This window comes from Camelus bactrianus, chromosome 12 (genome assembly GCF_048773025.1).
Source record: "Camelus bactrianus isolate YW-2024 breed Bactrian camel chromosome 12, ASM4877302v1, whole genome shotgun sequence".
Classification (NCBI taxonomy): Eukaryota; Metazoa; Chordata; class Mammalia; order Artiodactyla; family Camelidae; genus Camelus; species Camelus bactrianus.
Genome location: NC_133550.1, coordinates 61,669,282 through 61,687,677, shown reverse-complemented (window position 1 = coordinate 61,687,677; position 18,396 = coordinate 61,669,282). Strand labels below are relative to the sequence as shown.

The window sequence follows — 18,396 nt, the reverse complement described above, 5'->3', positions numbered from 1 at the left end:
GTGCCCCATTTTGTCAGCCAGCTAGATGGGGCCTGCGCTCTGGCAGCCCCACTCCTGTAGGTGTCTTCCAGGGGTTTGAAGAGATGACCCTCCCTTCTTCCAGGCTATCTTCCTGCCTTCCTGAGCCCACCCTCCGTCCCGGGACCCTAGGTGCCTTCCCCAAGAGGCGAGGAGGCCGGGAGAGGGGCCTTCAGGGCAGTGGGCAATCGCATGACACCTGGTACCTTTCTGCCACCAGGGCATGTCTTCCGGGCAGGCTGTGCTGACAGGGGCGCTCAGGAATGCAGCGTGGGCGGGGGAAATTCCCAGCCCGCTGACCTCCGCTTGTCCCTCCCGCAGCTTCCTGCTGCCCTGTCTACAGGCCCGAGCTCAGTGTCCGGGATCAGGGTCCTGGGCCTCAACCTGAGTGGGGGAAAAAGGCCTGTGGACCAAGACAACCCATGTGGTTTGACCCTTCCCCCGATTTCAAATGCTACACGTTCGACAGAAGCATCCTCTCCCAGCCCCACCGTCCCTCCATACCCAGCCACTCAGAAATCGTCCTCGCCTTTGGGGTAAACGCTCACTCTGCATTAAAGCTTGCAGCCCCTCGGGTTCCCAGTGCTCGTCACACCTGTGCCCTTAGAGTACTTCAGTTGTACAGATGGGTAAACTGAGCTGCAAGAAGCTAAACAAGTCATCCAAGGTCATACAACTAGAGAAAAACACCTTGCTTTAACCTCAGTTTCTCTGATCCACAGATCACAGAACACTCCACTCCTCAGGGTGTCCCAGAAGGGCTGGCAGATTGGGTTGAATTCCAGGGACTTCGGGGCCTAGGGTGAGACACAGGGTTGCAATTTAGGCGTGCAGGCTTGGACTAAGGAAGCCACTTCTCTCCCTGCCTCCCTGTGACTTCCGGAACATGAGGAAAATATTTTTACTTGGCTATAGATTATCCGACCTCAGTGTGAAAGTGCTGGAAAGATTACTCTCAAATCAGGGAATTTTCCTTTCTGGGCGGGACTGTGTATTTGCTGAAGGGATGCCCAGAGAATTTAACCCTACATTTCATCGTCCTCCCGGCTCTTGCCTTCCCCAGGGAAGCTCCTTGACTCCAGGCAACCAGATGGAAGGATAGGTGTTTTATCACCACTCTTCCCAGTTCCCTTCTCCACCCCACCCCTCAAGCCCAGGTACAAGAGCTGGTGACGGGGCAGTTTCCTCATCAGCAGATTGGGGCTAACCTCCCACCCAGCAGAGGTTCCAGCCTGGGATTGAAAGCAGAACTCTATCTTGGGCCCCTCATTCAGAACGCACCCCCCCACCTCAAATAGACCAAGACATGCTTCTAAACTGTGGAAAAAGGGAACTTGACTTTATTCAGAAAGTCTACAAAATACAGAAGGCGGATAACTCGCTTACTGTAAGAAAAATAAATAAATTCTTGGGGCCGGGCAATTTTTTAAAAACATTTTTTGGTTGTTTTTGTCAGCCGGCTTTCCCAAAATATAAGATAAAATGTGATTTACTTGCAGATATAAAATATAAAGTCCAGCTCAGGGCCACACACCACTTTTCCCAGGCAGTGGGCACTGGAGCTCTGGCTGGGGAGAATAACTTAGACTCGTGCAATAAATAAACAGCAGGGAGAGGAAGCTGTATAGTGAGGGGGACGGGAGGGGCTGGGGCCAGGCTTCCCAGGAGAATGGCGATCAATGGCAGTGGTCAGCCCCCACCGCACAGTGGACAGCCACAGGTGGATCCTTCCCTTTTAAGGACCCCTACCCCAGTGGCTACAGGACTGCAGGATCTGTCTTCTCATCTGCCCACCTGCCACCATGATCACCTCCTTGGTCCCCTTTCTCTCTGGCTGGCCAACTCCCTGGCTGCAGGAAGAGCCCAGGGTTGAGCCAAGCCAGCTCCTTTCCTCTCTTCCATCTGCATCACCTTCTCTCTCCCTCTGCTTCTTTCCCCCTGACTCACAGAGAGCTGTCGCCCAGGCCAGGGAGGCCCTGGCACCACCTTTTTCAGGCCCTGTCCACTGTCCCTCGACAACCATGGCTGGAATCTCAGGGCAGAAGTGGGAATATGTGGTTTTCACTTCCAGCTCAACCACTATATATATATATGACCTTGGGCATTGTCACGTCTGCTGCAGGCCTGTTTCCCCATCTGTTAACTGGGCTTCACTAGATGACTTCTAGCAAATCCCAGCTTTGGAAGGCCAGGCATCCAGGCCCGAAGCAAAGGCGGGAGCATCAGCTTCCCAGCTGAGCCGTCCCACAAGACACATACAGGGTCAAACCTAGTCCTATAACCCGAGAGGGTGGGGAAGGGCCATTGGCACAATCTGAGCAAACAATTACAAAATGAGCGGTGGCACTCTTCCTATCTACTGCCCTTCTCTAATTCACTCTGTATCCCATCCTCCCAAACTAAGATGGCTGAAACTTCGGCCAAAGGAGACCGCAGACCCCGACCCTACCTTACCTCCTTTCTCACCAAAGTTACCCCTCCCCAGGGCCATTAGGGCCCAGTTTCAGGGGCTGCACGAGGAAGACAGCCTCTGGGGATGGAACGTATGTTCACCACAGGGGCTGGTGGCTGCAGAGAAATGGCACCTGGGGACAGAGATTCTGCTTAGGCACTTAGGGAAGGCAGCTGGGGACAGAGGGGCGTGGTTTGGAGAATGGGCGTGGGCGGAGCGGGCGGGGCTCTGCGGGCACTAGGAGCAGGCGGCGGGGGCGGGGCCGGGGGCGGGGCCCGGGCCGGAGGCGGGGCCTGGCCCTGGGCTCGGGGCGGACTTGACGATGGTGATGACGCTGGCCGGTGCCACGAGCGCCGCAGGGCCGCGGGCGGCGGCCACTGAGCGCGCGAAGCCCTGCAGGGCCTCGCACTTGCCGCGCAGCGCGTCGAGCTCCAAGCGCATGGCGGCGTTCTCGCGCGCCAGCTTGTCCACCTCGCGCTCCAGCTCCGACTTCTGCTTCTGCAACTCCTCCTTCTGGCACACGCGCTTCACGCGGCAGCTGGCCGCGTAGCCACGGTTCTTGAGCGTGCGGCGCCGCTGCTTGAGCCGGGTCACCTCCTCCGCCGAGAGCCCGCGCAGGTGCCTGTTCAGCTCGCGCACCGACAGCCCCATCAGCGCCTCGTCCGACAGGTGCGGCGTGTTCTCGCTCAGCTCGCGCTTGATCTGCGGGCAGCAGGTTGGGCTCATGGGGAAACTGAGGCCCAGGGTCGCACCCAGGACTTGGGGCCCTGAGCCCTGGACCTGGCGTGCAGCAGGCGCTGGGGACGGCTTCCTCTCCATCACTAGTGCTCCCCCTTCACCGCCAGCGACACTGAGGTGGTGGCTGGACTTGCTCCAAGGCTCCGAAGGGGAGCAAAAATCCCGAAAGGGGAAACCCGGCCAAACCCTGATCTGAACACAAAAGGAGCCACCCCAGAGCTCAGCCCAGATTCTAACCCAGCTACCGGCCCTGCACTCTGCCAGAAAAACCCAGGAAAGCACCTTTTAAGCCAAGTGGACATTGTCCCAGTGGGGAAGCAGATCTAGAGAGGGAAGTGCCCTGCCCCGGGGCACACAGCCTATGGCTCCAGCCCAGGCCTCCTGGTTCCCAGCCCTTCTGTTGGCTTCATGAGTGTCTGATGCCTGCTTAGCCACTCCTGGGGATTCCAGAAACTGAAGGGGACGTTGGGATGGGAGTCAGCCTGGGCAGGGAGGGAGGAGAGGACTGGAGATAGTAAAGGCTGCCTTCTCACCTTCAGGGCTTTGCTGGATAAAGGATCCACAGACATGTTTGCAGAAGGTGTCCTCTGGATTGAGACCTAGGGAAGAGAAGAGGCCAAGGTAAGTTTATTTTTTTCCACTTCAAATCCAAACTCACTATCTTGGCATTCAAGCCCCATGCTGTCTTAGAACTCTTATCACTTTCCTCTGTCCCAGTGGTCCAGCCACAGTGGCCTCATTGAATTCCAGCCTCAGGACCTTTGCACTTACTACTCTCTTTCTTGTTCTCTTCCCTTTTATCTTCCCATAGTGACTCTTCATCATTTAGGTCTTTCCTCAATGCCACCTCTTCAAAGAGTTCGAACTATCTGGCTAAAACACTCCTTGTGCCATATCGCATAACCCCATTTACTAACCCACATACAAGTCACCTTCTGCAATCATTTTGTGTTTGATGACTTGCTTGTGGTCTGTCTCTTCCTCCCACACCTCCTCCACCAAAATGTAAGCCCATGAGGGGCAAGGACTTGCCTGTCCTACCACTGCATCAGTATGCCTGAATCAGTGTCTGGCACATAGTAGGTGCTCACAAGTAAAAATATGCACCAAATGAATGGATCCCCCCTCCCCCATCCATTCTTCCACATGGGGATTTTATTTTATTTTTTTTTAAGTTTTCATTAAAGTGTAACCTACATTCAGAGAAATGCACAAATATGTGTACTAGTCAATGACTTTGTTCACAAAGTCCAACCAGCACCTCATTAAAATATAATATAAACCAGTCCCCTCCCCTCCCCCTACCCAGGGCTCCCTCATCCAGACCTGTGTTCTAGAAAAGCTTCCGCCACATGGAGGCTTCCCAGCACTAATTCACACTGCCCTGGCAGACAAGACAGCCATACCTAGACCAATGAGGGGCACACTGGCGCTCAATGCCTCCTCCATGGGCCTGAAAGCCCCATGTTCACTCAGCAGATACTTATTGAGCACCCACACATGTGCTTGGCAGGAGACAAGGAAGGCACATTCTAGGGGCCAATGGTCATTGCTCTGGGCTGGGAAGGGGACTGTCTCTGTGAGCCCCCTTTAAACAGCAGTCCTCTCTGTCCCCAGATGATCTGCTCTTCTCCTCCATTCATTTTCAGCCTGAGTTTCCTCATCTGATAATCCTTATGGGGAGGCAGTGGTGGTGAGGAGCAAAGGAAAACAGGGCAGGAAAGCGCTTTGTAATCTGAGACTCAGCATCCTGCCAGTTCTCATTAGCAATACCCAGTTTGATAGAGAGCAGGAGGGAGTAAAACCCGGGTCCACACCCCGGTTCCATCAGCTGTCTCTGGGGCTGGCCTCTCAGCCTCAGCTCAGCGTCTGACCCATCCCTGCCAGCCCAAGAGTCTCTTGGAGACACTAGAGAAATGGAAAGTACATGGACTTTGGCACCAGAACCACTGGGGCCTTTCAGAAGTTGTCCCCCTCGGTAGCTGTAGGATTTTGGCAAATCAGTTAACTTCTCTGTGCCTCTGTTTCCCCATGGGTGACATAGAGTAGCTGTGTATTAAGTCAGATCATTTACTTCTTCCTCAGGACCCTCCCTTGGCTTCCATCTCACTCGGATTAAAGCCAAAATCATCACAGTGGCCCACGAGGCACTGCACGATGTGGCCTCAGCAGATGCCTCTGACTTCAGCTCCCGCTTCGCTTCCCCTCCCTCACTCTGCTCCAGCTACACCTGCTGTTCCTCAAACACACCACACATGCTCCCCCGGGACCTTTGCACTGGCTGTTCCCTCTGCCTGGTATTCTCTTCCTGTAGATAGCCACAAGCTTGCTTCCTCACTTCCTTCAGGTCTCTCTTCAAATCTCATGTTTTCATTCAGTTTAGAATTCCCAGCCCCGACACACACACACACACATGCACTCCCTGTCTCCCTTCCCTACCTCATGTCTCTCTAGCATCTCTCACTGTATAGAACTGTTATTACTCACATATATTTTATGTATTTGTTCAGTATCTGTCCCCCCATTAGAATGTCAGCTCACAACAGAGGAGCTCTTGTTGTCCATTGCTGTATCCCGAGTGCTTAGAGCAGTGCCTGGCACATAGCAGATGCTCAAGTAATGGTAATTGACTTCTCAGTGTGACTCAGGCCAACATGGGAACAGTCTGGGGCCTCTCAGGAACTGCCCCCCACCCCAGCTCCTCCCGGCCCACAGAGCCAGTGGGTCTGTCACCCCAGAGGGAAGCAAGAAGAGAGGCAGGAAAGGGAAGCTGGCACTTCAAGAGATCCCCTGACAGAGGGCAGCCCCCTGGCCCTTGGGCTGAGAGGGTCCTCAGAGCCCCTCAAGCTTCTTGTGTAACTGGGGGAAACTGAGGCCCCAGTAGTCCCAAGTCAGGACCCTAACCTTTCACAGATACTACCTAGAGACCCTCATACACCACCCCCACCAATCCTACCCTTCAGGACAGGCCTCTTAAATGGCCACCTTCCCCCAACACACATACACACACCTCAGAGGTCCCAGTACACCTCCCTGCCGGCCTTAGCGCATGCTCCACTCAGCAGCTGGACGCTCTTTCCACTGCGTGAATCTGACCATGTCACCACCCAGATGCAAACCTTGTGTGGGTCCCTATTATTCTGGGCACAGAGTTATGGTCCGCTTGTGTGGCACCCTCAGGCTCACTTCCCATCACTGCCCACCTCCATTCTGCACTCCAGCCACGAGGAATTTCTTTCACTTCCTCTCACCCCACGCTTTCTTGCCTTTGAGCCATCCCAAACCTTGTGATACTTCTTCCCCCACCCCCACTTTAATCTGGCAGACTCCTACTACTACTCAACCTTTTGCCCTAGGCATAGACAACTCTTCCTCCAGGAAGCCCTCCCTGACTCCAGGGACTTGTTTGGCCTGCCCACCCCATGAGTTCTCCCCTACATTGTAATGGTCTGTTTCCTTGTCTCCTCACCAGACAGGAAGTGCCAAAGGAAGGAACCAGGCTGAGGCAGCTCTGGATGCTGAGGGCCTAGCAGGGAGCAGGTATGGATGGGTGGAATCTATGACACTGTCCACCACCCAGCTTGTCAGGGTCTGAACTGAGTGCCAAGTTCAAGCCCCACTGAATACTGTCAAGAGAAAAACTTCCTGGCCCTGCCTCCAATTCTTCCTCCTTTCCATCTGCCTCCTTGCTTCTGCATGGCAGGGACTGGTATGCAGACGCCAGGAGGCTGGGAAGGGAGCAGAAGGATTGTAGCCTCAAGACTGGCTCCCAGATGGGACGTGGGAAACAAGGAAAGGAGCATGGGATTAAGGGTCCCGCCTGGGTTTGAGTCCCATCTCTGTTTTCTCCAGGCTGTGTGACCATGGGCAAGTCACTCTACCTCTCTGGGTCTCCATCTGTAGGATGGGAAGAGTATCTGACTCACAGGGTTTTGGTGGAAACAAGTGGTAAACAAGAGAGGTCAGTGAGTGTCTGGAAGGTTATTAGAATTGCTGAGTCTGTCCATGAAGGGTCAGGCCTGTAGCAATTCCTGGGACTTCACTTTGACTCAGCGTCGTCTGCCTGGCCAGGGTCTCACAAGAAAGGCCCTTAGAGACCAACCGGCTCCTGCCTCCTTTCTTTACCCAAGGGGAAGTGGAGACCAGAGAGGGGCATCTCTTGCCTGAAGTCACACAGCAGGTGAATGGCTGCCTCCCCCCAAATCAGGAGGAATTCTGAACACCTGTAAAGGCCCCAGGACTGACTCCTGATCCTTTTCACACCATCATCACCCTGGTTCTCTTGTCAGCCCTGGGAGGTAATGGCCAGAGAGGTCAATAGGGTAGTCCAAGGTCACACAGCTAACAGGGGGTGGAGCCCAAAACTGAGGCCACACTGAGCCACATGTCTCCTCTCAGTGTGGCCCTCATGGGGTACCCTCTCTTGGCCCTGTTTCCCTACCCCTGTGAAGAGAAGGCTGGACTTGCCAGTCTCCAAGGCTGCCCAGCCCTGATGTGCCAGCATTTATGTTGGGTCTGCCAGGGATATGCAAACGAATATCCAGAGATTCAGGCCCCCTTGCCACCTATCCAGTCATCTGGGATGTTAGGTGACACCCAGGCAGTCTGGGCTACACAAAGAGACCTGATGGGAGAGGGGAAGCCTCTCCTTACGTAGACTGAGCCTGTTGGGTGCTGAGCACTGGGTGCTGTGGCTGATGCAGAACCTTGGAGGCCTGGCCCCTCACACAAGTCATTTTTCCTCCCAGGACCTTGGTTTCCTCAAAAAAACAAAATGGGGACAATCATAGCTATGTAAAATACAAGGGGCTTAGGCAAGATCAGAAGGGGAAAATGGTTGGTTTATCTCACCGTCACCCCTCCTTCCATGCTCACTCAGGCATCAGTAATCTCGATCACAGCACTTTTTCCCACTGAGCTTGGACACAACCTCGGAATCCTTTCAACACAGTCTTCCAGAGTAGGCGCAAGAGGAAACTGTTGGCCATCTATATAATGTTGGCCATTCTGTATAATGGCTGAGGGTCCCGCCCGCTCCACTGGCTGTGGTTCTAAGTACTTTGGGGCCCTAGGGAAGCTTTGAACCTATTTTTCCCTCCTTCCCTCCTTCTCTTCCTGTTCTCGCCTCAGCCCCCTCAAGGGCACACTGGATGTCAGCTGAGGCGCCCACGTTTGCCCGGGACTGTCCTAGCTCAGCAAAGTCAGGCAATCACAGAGGGAAAGTCACGAGAAGGGGGAACTTTCCAATAACCTCAGGCTCTCAGCCTCCAACTTCAGGCCAGGGGCTGGTCAGCCAAGGGGCACGGGGCCTTGGCCAGTCTGGTAGACCTTGGACCTGAGACATCAGCTGATCCAACCTCCTTGTTCTGTAACTGAAGCAAGCAGGCAGCTGTTTGGTGGCAGTAATGGGCTGGAATCCAGGAGTCCCGACCCCTGCCCAGGGCTCTTTCTTCAATGCCAGCAACCAGCCGGCCCCGACCCCCTACCCGTGCTTCTTCCCTTCTCTTTTGAGGCCAGCAGAACTGACCTCCAGGGTCGGTAGGTTCCTAAAATTCCTTGGGAGGACGGAGAATGAACTTACTCTCGGGGGATTGATAGCTGCCTTGCCCAGTCAGCAGCCACATCCCTGACCCCCTAGTCCACTACAGAGACATCCTGTAGACGGCCCACCCACTGGCATGGGCTCCTCTCTGGCTGCTGAGCCATTCTGCTTCCTCTGTGAGGACAGAGGGAAAAAATGTGTTTTCCTGGGCCTTGGCAGTCAGCACTGGTGTAGCCTCCTCCCTGCTCGAAGGGAAGCAAAGCTGGGAGAACCCAGCACTGTGGGGAAGAAGGAGCCTGAGGGGTCCAGCTCTGGTTCTACCACCTGCTCACACTCGCTGTGTGTCTTCAGGTATACTACTCCCTCTCTCTGAGCCTCAGGTTCCCAACACACCAAACCAGCAAGCCTAAAATACCTCCTAGCACTGACAATCTCAGAGTTTAGAGTGTCACATTCCAGCCTGGATTGGAGCTCCAAGACCACCAGCAGAGTAGAGGCCCTGGAGGAAGGGAAAAGAAATCAAGGAAGGCTTCCTGGGGCCAGGGGCATGAGAACACAAACTCAGAGACTATCAGCCTTGACCATCCCTCTACTCCACCTGCTTAGCCAGGGACCACTTCTTTCAGCTGAACCATGGCCAAAGCCACCTCCTCACTGGGCAGTCTTGCCTGCCTCCACCATCTATCCTCCCCCAAAAGCTGTCAGAGGCATCATGACTGACAAGAACTGACAAACCTGACCACGTTTGGCCCATTTCAAAACCCAGCCTCCCCTCCACCCCATATGGTGGGACCTGTTCTCTCCCAATCTCTCCTAGGATCCTCGTGCTGACAACAAATGAATGAGTAGACAGTAAACTCTAGAGTCCCTGCACATTTCCCAAAGGGATACATGGGGTGTGTGTGTGTGTGTGTGTGAAGGAAGATGTCACCTGGGCCCTGAAGGATCTACAAGCTTTTGGAGACTGCTTCAAGAATCCTATAGCCCGTGCCCAGGCTTCTTGCCTCCCGGGGCTTCCAGGCCTTTTTCTCCAGGTGTTGTGGAGGTCTACCAGGACACTGACCCAGTGCTCACTCATTCATTCAATCAGCAAACATCCAAGAAGCACCTACTCTGTAGATGCCAGGCTGGATGCTGGGCCCTGAAGGCTCCAAATTGAATCAAAGCCCCTGCCCTCAGGGGCTACACAGACCATCATGGCTTGATCTTACAACCTGGCTCACTGGTCTCCTCGGGGAAGCCTTCCTTGATTGCTCTGGCTAAGTTGGAGCTCTGTTACAATCTTTCAAACCACGGTGACTTCCCCCTCATGCCTCCCATCTCAGTTGTGGTTTTTGCCTTTAGTTTAGTGGCTCCCCCTTTACCATAGTCTCCCCTCCTCGACTGTAAGCTCCCAGATGGGAGGCTCTGGGTCTGATTTGCTCACCATCTTATCCCCAGTATCTAGTTCTCGACAGGCTCCATGGCAATGAAAGCTAAAAGCATCAGGACTGAGGGAGGCATGGAGGCCAAGGGAGCCCTACTGAAGGCCCAGGGATGATGATTCAGTGGGAGGTTAAACCTTTAAGTACTAGCCTTCCCATCTATGACTGAGTCAACCAGCCGCTTCTTCTTGTCCCCTGATCCCTAGCCCTCCTCAGGGATGTTTCCTGCCCAGCTTTGAGGATGGGCCTGCATGATTCCTTGCTTCTGGCAGCCACCTCCTTTACCTGAACCCCACATATTCCTGGACATCTCTGGCCTAGCCTGGGGCTTCTGGCTCTATTTTCTTTCCCAGAGTTCCCCTCGAAAATAGGCTGTTTGTGGAGGCTGCCATATGCCCCCTAATCCACCCCCAGCTTGGATGTTGCCTAATTCCTGCCGCAGATGGGAATACTGCAGATGGGGACATGGAGTTTCCCAGCTGTGGTAGGAGAGCTCACCAGGGCTCAAAGAGTCAAAGTTAAAAGATCACCTGGTTCCCCACCCCAGCAAACTCAATTCCCCCTACCCCTCAATGACTGTATAGCCCTGTGGGTGGGAGGACAGGGAGGGCAGAATAGGACCTAAGAATCTCTAGACCCTAGCCCATCCCTCAGAGGGGGCGGGTCGAGGTCTGGGCCCCACCCCTCTTACATTAGCCCTTCATACACCAAGAACAGCTGTCCCTTTGCCTGTTGACCATCGCTGGTCCGGGCCTTCAACTAGTTCCTCAGGTCCAGCCATGAGTAGGTCTGTCTGACTAGTCCCATCTGTGAACTGAAACCACCAGGAGGGCAGAAACCAGCTCCACCCCAGCCTTCGGTTCTCACCCTCCCAGACCCAGCAGGTACAACCCCTAGAACCCAGACCAGCCAGAGGAGTAGCCACCGAAGAGAGGAAGGAAGCCTGGTATCCCTTCCTACCTCCGACCTTTGCCGTGGGTTTTTCTGGCCCTTCCTGTTCTCCTGAGACTGAGGGGTTGGGCAACCCTGGCGGTGAAGGAGCGTCCAGAGGGGAGGATCTGCAATCCTCCGGGAGCCGGAAAACCTGGGGACAAGGACCTGGGCACCAGCCCACTTTGTTGCCAGACCCACCAGGGTTGCTGGGGCCCGGGGTGGCCCCCTCACCTCGTCCCCCAGTCAAGCCCGGTGGGATCTTTGATATTTTGCCCCACCCTGTGGCTGAAGGCGCCGGCTCTGGGCGGGGGACAACACCGCGGTCACATGACCACGGTCCTGGGAAACTCCGGGGAGAGCAAAGGCTCCGCCGCCGCCGGCTGGTAGGAAGGCGACAGTCCGGGCCAGAATTCCTAGACCCCTTTTGACTACGGACTGGGCCGCTTCCCTCGCTCCGTCCCTATTCCGTGTTTATTCCTGTGGGCACGCTCTCTTCGAGGTACGCTCGGCTGGAACACAGGCCCCAGGGTCTTCACCCGCCTGGGAGCGCGCGCGGACGCACACTTCAAGGTACACGGCGCACGCATGCAGCGGTTAGGATACACAGGACGCTGGCCAGGGAACACACACACACACACACATGCACGCACGCCCTCGGACGTAAACAAACCGCGCACGCACAGCCCGCGGGCACCCGTCCAGGGACTGTTCTCACCGAGTCACGTACATGTACACACCGCCCCCAGCCCCGCCTGGGCGGACGCTGAAGCTCGCCAGCCCGCGCTACTCTTTCCTGCCGGCTTCGCCGCCTCCCGGCCCGCGCCTCCAAAAGAGGCCCATCATCCCCAAAGCCCGACAAGCTTGCTTCGGCCGCGTCTCGGTCCCGCCGGACCTCTGCACCACCCCCCACCCCGACCCCCACCCTACTCCAGCGGTCAGGGCGAGAGATCTATGGTAGCATCGAAAGAGCGCGCCCTGGCGTCCCGCCCCAGCCAGTTTCCCGGGTCGCGGAGACCCTGTCGCCTCCGGGCCCCGCGCGCCCGTCCCGTTCCGGGCCCCGCGACCCTCACCCGCCTCTCGGCCTGCTTCGCCTGGCGTCCCTGGCACGCGCGGGTCCCACTGCTGTCCCGGCTGCTGTCGCGGCCGGCGCCTTCGTCCGTCTTCCCCTCCGGTTCCGACCGCGGGTCGCTCGGAGCCGGGCTCTGGGGAGCGCCGCGCCGAGTTTTGTTGTGGGGCGGGTAGCGCAGGGGGCCGCGCCGAGTTGTAAGGCGAGCTTCCCGGAATTACTCACTCACAGGATTCCTTTCATTCATAAAAACCCAGTCATGCGGTGACGTCATCGCCTCGGCCGCTCCCCCCAGGCCTCGGAGCGGCCTCCCGACTCCTCAGCCCCGCCCCCGGAAAACTCCGCCCCTGATAGGCCCCGCCCACACCAGGCCCCTCCCCCGGACTTTCAATCCCAGTTGGAGCGCTGGCTGCGGGCATTCACGTGACACTGCACCAGAGTCGCTCGGGTGAAGGTTTCATTTGTCTCATTTTACAGTCCTGGGCGTCTTCTCCTTTCGACCTACACCCTGTGCCTTGATGATCTCATCTAGTCTCGTGGTTTTAAATGCTATATCTAAGCTCCGGAGCCCCAAATTTGTATTTCCAGAGCAAACAGCTTCTCTGGGTTCCAGACTATCTGACTGCCCCCCTCAGTGCCTCCATGTGGGTACCAGATGGGGACCACACACCTGCAGGGCCACAACCTAACTACAGAGCGTCAACCCTACCTCAGCAACCCACACCCCCAGGCTCCCCCATCTCAGCTGTTCAAGTCCAGACCTAGGAGACTTGCTCCATCCCTTTCTTCTTCCTCCTCACCTCATGAGTCAGGTTGATTCTACCTCCAACACTACCCTGCATTTGACCTCTTCTGTCACCCCTGGCCATACCACCTTGTCCAGGGACCATCAACTTACCTGGACAAAGGCTGCAGCCTCCTGATAGCTTCCTCACTTTGCCCCTAAAGGCTTTCTTCACATACCAGAAAATGTATTTCTCAAAACAAGGATCAGATTGTTTCACGCTATCCCACCCTGTGGCTTAACACCCTCAAAGGTTTCCCTTTGCATTTAGAATATAAACTATACTCCTCCCTGTGGCCTACAGGGCCTAAGCCATCTGGCCTCTACCCAGCTCTGCAGCCTCACCTCCTGTAACTCCCCCCTCACTACTACTCTTCAGCCACACTGCCCTTACTGTTCCTCAAACACATCAAGCTCATTCCTGCCACAGGTCCTTTGCACTTGCTATTTCCACTTCTTTTCCCTGTCATCCTTCAGGTCAGCTCAGATGTCATGGCCTCAGAGAGGCCTTTCCTAACAGTCCTGGCTAAAGGCACCCCCACCACTGAAATGTGTTTTTATATTACTTTAATATCTCCAAAGGGTATTATCTTGCTTATGTATTTGCTTACTATTCAGTGTCTTTCTCCAAACCAATGTAAGTTTCATGAAGGTAGAACCTTGTCTATCTTGTTGACCACTCCATGTCCTGTGCCTAGAACAGTGCTTGACACATAGTAAGCCCTCAATAAATATATGTTGAGGAAATAGAAGAGTGGAAGCTCAGAGAGGTAAAGTGACTTTCCAAAGTTACCCAGACAGGAAGTACAAGAACTGGAATTTGAATCTAGGCCTGACTAATTCCTGATCCAGACATTTGGGGCTATGCCCACCTCGGTGAGGCCCAGAATAAATGTAAGGGATATATTCAGGACCTGGAGCTCCACTCAAAAGAGGTGGCTTTGAGGGCAAAATGGAAGGCTGTCTCAGTTCATTCTTCTCTTTGCTCATGGCGTTTGCATTGTCTGAAATGCCTGCTGTCACTCCAAGAGCCATCTCTTCTGTGAAACTGACATCACAGGACCTACCTTGTTTTACTGAGTATGGCATAGGACCTCCCCAACCAGAATCTTTGTGTGGAGCCCTGGTCACCCATAAGGCTCCCCCTACCCTTCATGTAGTATAATTTCATTTCAGACCCCTTGTTACACGTCCTTGCCTCTGGGCCTTGGGTCACCTGAGATTGTGACATCACTTACATCCCAAAAGTCTTGGGTTTCACATGCAAATTGTCGCACTAGCTTCCCAAGTGATCAAATGTTATAGCAGCTTTGTCTGGCACTCAAATAGTTCTCCTCAAAAAATTGTCCCTTGCTTTCCATTTACATATTGAAGAGAGCCACTCATGTTACCTCTTGGGGTACAAAGACTCGCAGTTATAAAAACTGCACAACTGTGATTGTTTTCTCTATCTTCCATTTTCTATGAGCTTTTCCAAAGCCATAGTAGATGCTCAACTAGTGAACAAATCCCCTGGGGATCTGCACAACACCCCCTGGACACCATGCTCTCTCCCATCTCCCTCCTGCCTGCTTTAGGGGCTCAGTGCATCAGTATCCACCCAGCAGGGACTGCTCCCCAGGGATGTCGCTCCCTTCCTGGCCAAGGTCAAGGGACATGGTGCAATGTCTATTTAAAGGTGGGAGCTCTCTGGCTTGAAGGGGTTCCTAATGGCCAAATATGGACAATCTGAGCATCAGAAGAAATAGCAGTAATCATGGCTTATAGCCTATTGAGTAAAAGAAGAAGCCATGGATCCATATTAATATGAATAAATAAGAAAGGAGAAGAGAAAGTTCCTCCCTCAAGTAGAAAGAATGATAGAATTAGAAAATGACCATTAGGACCACCATAGTAATAATAGATTCCAACAAGAATCATCAATGTATAGGAAAATTTGGTGAGAAATGAGATATTACATGGCTTCAACGTATTGCTCTATGGACAATTATTAATTACCAATAGAAAGATAATAACTCTACAGTGAGGAAACCTGGCAGATACCACCTTCACTAAGTGACCAAAGTTACATCACCAGGAACGGGATAAATTGACACTTGTTGTGCGGAAAAGGACACAGCGTCACTTCTGTGGTGTTCTTGCCATAAACTGATACAATGAATCTCTTTGTGAAGAAACAAAAGACAAACCTAAATTGAGAGAAATTCTACAAAACAACTGGAACTGTACGCTTAAAAAAAATGACAGGATCATGAAAGATAAAGAAAGGAGAACTGTTTCAGATTAAAGGAGCTGAAAGAGATGACTGAACACAATGTGTGATCCAGAATTCTCTTTTGCCGTGAAGGTAAAATCTGAACAAGGTCTGTAGACTAGATAATGGTATCGTATCGCTGTTAATTTCTTGATTTTGATCATTGTCCTGTGGTCATGTATGAGAATGTCCCTGCTTTTTAGGAAACACACACTGAAGTGCTTAGAGGTAAGGGGCATCTGTCTGCAGTTTACTCTCAAATGGTTCAAAACAAGATCAGGAGAGAGGGAATTACAAAGATGTGATAAAATATTGACAATTAGGGAATCTGAGTGAAGAGCATATAGAAATTCTCTATCATTCCTGCAATTTTTGTTTTAGTAAAGAAGTAGGGTTTTGTTTGTTTGGTTAAAGTAAAGGCTCTCAAGTTAGCCTGTAGACTCAAATCTCAGCTTCACCCCTGACCAGCTGAGTGACTTAAACTCTCCCATCTCAGTCTCCTTTGTAAACTGGGTTTATTAATCGTGCCTGCTTCATGGATTGTAAAACAATTTACTGGGTTCACACTCAGAAGCATTTGGCACAGTGCCTTATATGGAATAAAAGATCAATAAATTTGGGGGCCCCTGGCACACTCCCTCTGAGAAACCTGCTTCCTCCCCAGGTGAGTGACACAAAGCCAGTGGTGATGTCACCCTGCCCAGAGAACCCACCTCCTGTCAACAGGGAGGGGCCTTGTTGTCAGTTTCTAGGGAGGGAGCCACCCTCTGCCAGCACAGTCCCACAGACCTCTAACCGGCCCAGCTGGTCCCTGTTCACTTGCCCGAGGGTCCAAAACACCACACAGCACCCAAGCAGGTCCCCGCGGGAGCCTGGCCCACTTTAAGTGCCCTGCCCACTAGTAGCTGTTCAGTAAGCAGGCTTGAGCCAAGCTAGGATGTGCAGCTCAGATCACACCTCTGGCTGATCCCAGAGTGGGGCGTTCCTCAGTCCAGGCCTCAGTTTCCCCAATTGCAGAGTGAGAGCATAGGATTAGGTCAGTGGTTTCTAAACAATCTCTAGCCACAGTAAACGTTCTTCAAATGAAAGTTGACTCTGCAGCATATCCTGCTTTGTAAAACAGCTAGGAGCTGGGCCTCGCCAGAGGAGACCAGGGTGGGCTTTACGGTTTCCCTGTTGGGTATTCTCTGGAGGCCTTTCCTGCCCTGAGATTTGATTTCCAGGCCGCCATCAACTCCTGTCCCTGCACCTGTGAGCCTACCCTGTCCCCCTCTGCAGGGCAGCCTCCATCAGCAGGTTATCTAGTCCTATCGCTTCCACCCATCACATGCCCCTTACTGGTCTTATTACTGCGTATTACTTCTGACTGTCCTTTTCCTATTACATTTATGAGATGCTTCTTTTGAGCCAGGCACTGAGCCAAGTGCCTAAGACCGATTTGCATCATATATATTTCTCCAGCTCTTTTCTCCCACTGCTAAGTAAACCAATCACTCCAACATTTATCTGTACTTTTATCATATTTTAATATCTTCATAAACTCAACTTTTCCTTCTCACAATAGTCCTCCCTAGTGAGAGGAAATGGTGGTGCACGAATGATCAGCTCCATTTTTAAAGCTAAAGAAATGGACTGATTTACGGGTTCACTACCTGCCCAGGAAGTACCCCCCAGTTTTCGGCTGTGGTGTGCCTGCCTGATTGCCCTGAATCCTCTCCCCCAATTTTAGGAGTTAGGTATTAGCATTGCTATGTTGCAGGTGAGGAAACTGAGACTCTGAGAGGTGAGGGAACTTGCCCAAAATCACACACCCAGTCCCTAGCAAAGGAGGACTTGCGCTCAGGCTGGTCTGTTTCAAGGGCCATGTCCTCTCCCCGGCCCCCGCCAGGCATAACCCCTGGGCTTTGCTGGCAAGAGATGTGCTGTTTCACATGGGTCGTTCCTCCTGTGGGGGGGATTTGTGTCTTCCTCCTTCTCTTCTTCCCTCCTATTTTTAAATCATAAGACAAACTGGGGAGGGGCTGGCAGAGGGTGTCCCTGCACTGGGTGTCTGTCTGCAGGGGTCCTGGGTCTGGGCTAGAGATTGTCCAGCAGGGAGAAAAATGGGTGTGAACAAATCCAGACAACCACACTAACTACTGTTGTCCCGTCTGTGAGATACTTTCTTTGTGACTCCTTATTTCACAAAATGCTATCAGGCGAGTGTCTTTATTATCCCCACTTTGCAGAGGAGGAGATTGAGGCTCAGAGAGGCGATGCCATTTGCTCAGGGTGCCCCAGTGAATAAAGGCCCTCACCACCTCTGTGTGAATATGAGTGTCTCACTGCCACTTTGTCAGCATTAGGTGTTCCCATTTTTTAGTTCTGCTAATTTTCTAGGCTAATGACGCTATCTTATTTAAATTTACATTTCTCTGAATACGAGTAGGCTTGAATACATCCCCCTACTTTTGTTCATCACTTGGGGTTCTTCTTTAGCGAATTGTCTGTTCATGTTCTCTGTTTGCAAACTGATATTTTAGGGCCCTGAAACTTAAAACTGCATAGATTCTGATTTTTCTCCCGCTCCCATATCATCTGTTCCCTCTAAAAACGTTCCCCCTCCCACCCTCAACAGCTTCAATATACTTGGAAATCTGCCGTTCCCAGTCTAGTCCTTTCCAGGCCCCCAGCCTGTAAACCCATGACCTTGGGCACCTCCAGTTTGTTTGCTGCCCTCCTACACCCCCTGCCCCACCCCCCGCCGGCTGCTCTGGGCTTCAGAAAGAAACAACCACTATGAACACAGCCCCCACAGCAACAACCATCCACTACGAAGTCAGTCTCTAATGACAACCAGGCGCTCAGGGTCCCTAATCTACCCGCTCCCTTCTCCAACCAGCGCTCTAGCCTCACCTCCGCTGGGAAGGGGCGGGGCCATCGATTCAGCTCCCTGCACTGTCCACCCCTCCCTCTCAGTCCCGGCAGAAGCTGTCCCTCTTTTGCCCCAAAGCCACCTCTCCTCTTTCCCAGACCCTCATGTCCACCCTCTAGCCCCCCCGTCCTCTCTCTCAGCCCCGAAATTTCCCCAAGTGGCTGGCATCTCTAACACCACCCCAACTTCACCCCTCCGTCACCCCAGCCCTACCCTTGTCTTTTCTTCCCTTTTATGGACCAAACCTCATCTCTACTCACTGCCTCAGAGC

At 53.2% G+C, this 18,396-nt stretch overlaps 1 protein-coding gene across 3 annotated transcripts; it reads right to left on the bottom strand.

Moving 5' to 3' along the window:
• Window positions 1–1,336: 1,336 nt before the first annotated feature.
• MAFF (MAF bZIP transcription factor F) lies at window positions 1,337–12,478 on the bottom strand. Of its 3 annotated transcripts, none has more exons than XM_074375549.1 (3): window positions 12,182–12,478; window positions 3,742–3,807; window positions 1,337–3,172 (listed from the first exon to the last, which is right to left on the bottom strand). In XM_074375549.1, exons 2-3 carry the CDS (start codon window positions 3,775–3,777, stop codon window positions 2,708–2,710), a joined length of 501 nt encoding a protein of 166 aa, XP_074231650.1. In that variant the 5' UTR covers window positions 3,778–3,807; window positions 12,182–12,478; the 3' UTR covers window positions 1,337–2,707. The 3 variants fall into 3 exon arrangements, with proteins under 3 accessions (XP_074231650.1, XP_074231649.1, XP_010958613.2); XM_074375548.1 differs by having other exon boundaries at window positions 12,178–12,473; XM_010960311.3 differs by lacking the exon at window positions 12,182–12,478 and adding an exon at window positions 11,135–11,986.
• Between the last annotated feature and the right edge of the window lie 5,918 nt (window positions 12,479–18,396).

Excerpts from the sequence above, each read along its gene's own strand:
- MAFF (XM_074375549.1), bottom strand. The coding sequence starts at position 3,777 with ATGTCTGTGGATCCTTTATCCAGCAAAGCCCTGAAG. Across the intron at positions 3,173-3,741 it reads TATCCAGCAAAGCCCTGAAG|ATCAAGCGCGAGCTGAGCGA; the intron begins GTGAGAAGGCAG and ends TGCTGCCCGCAG.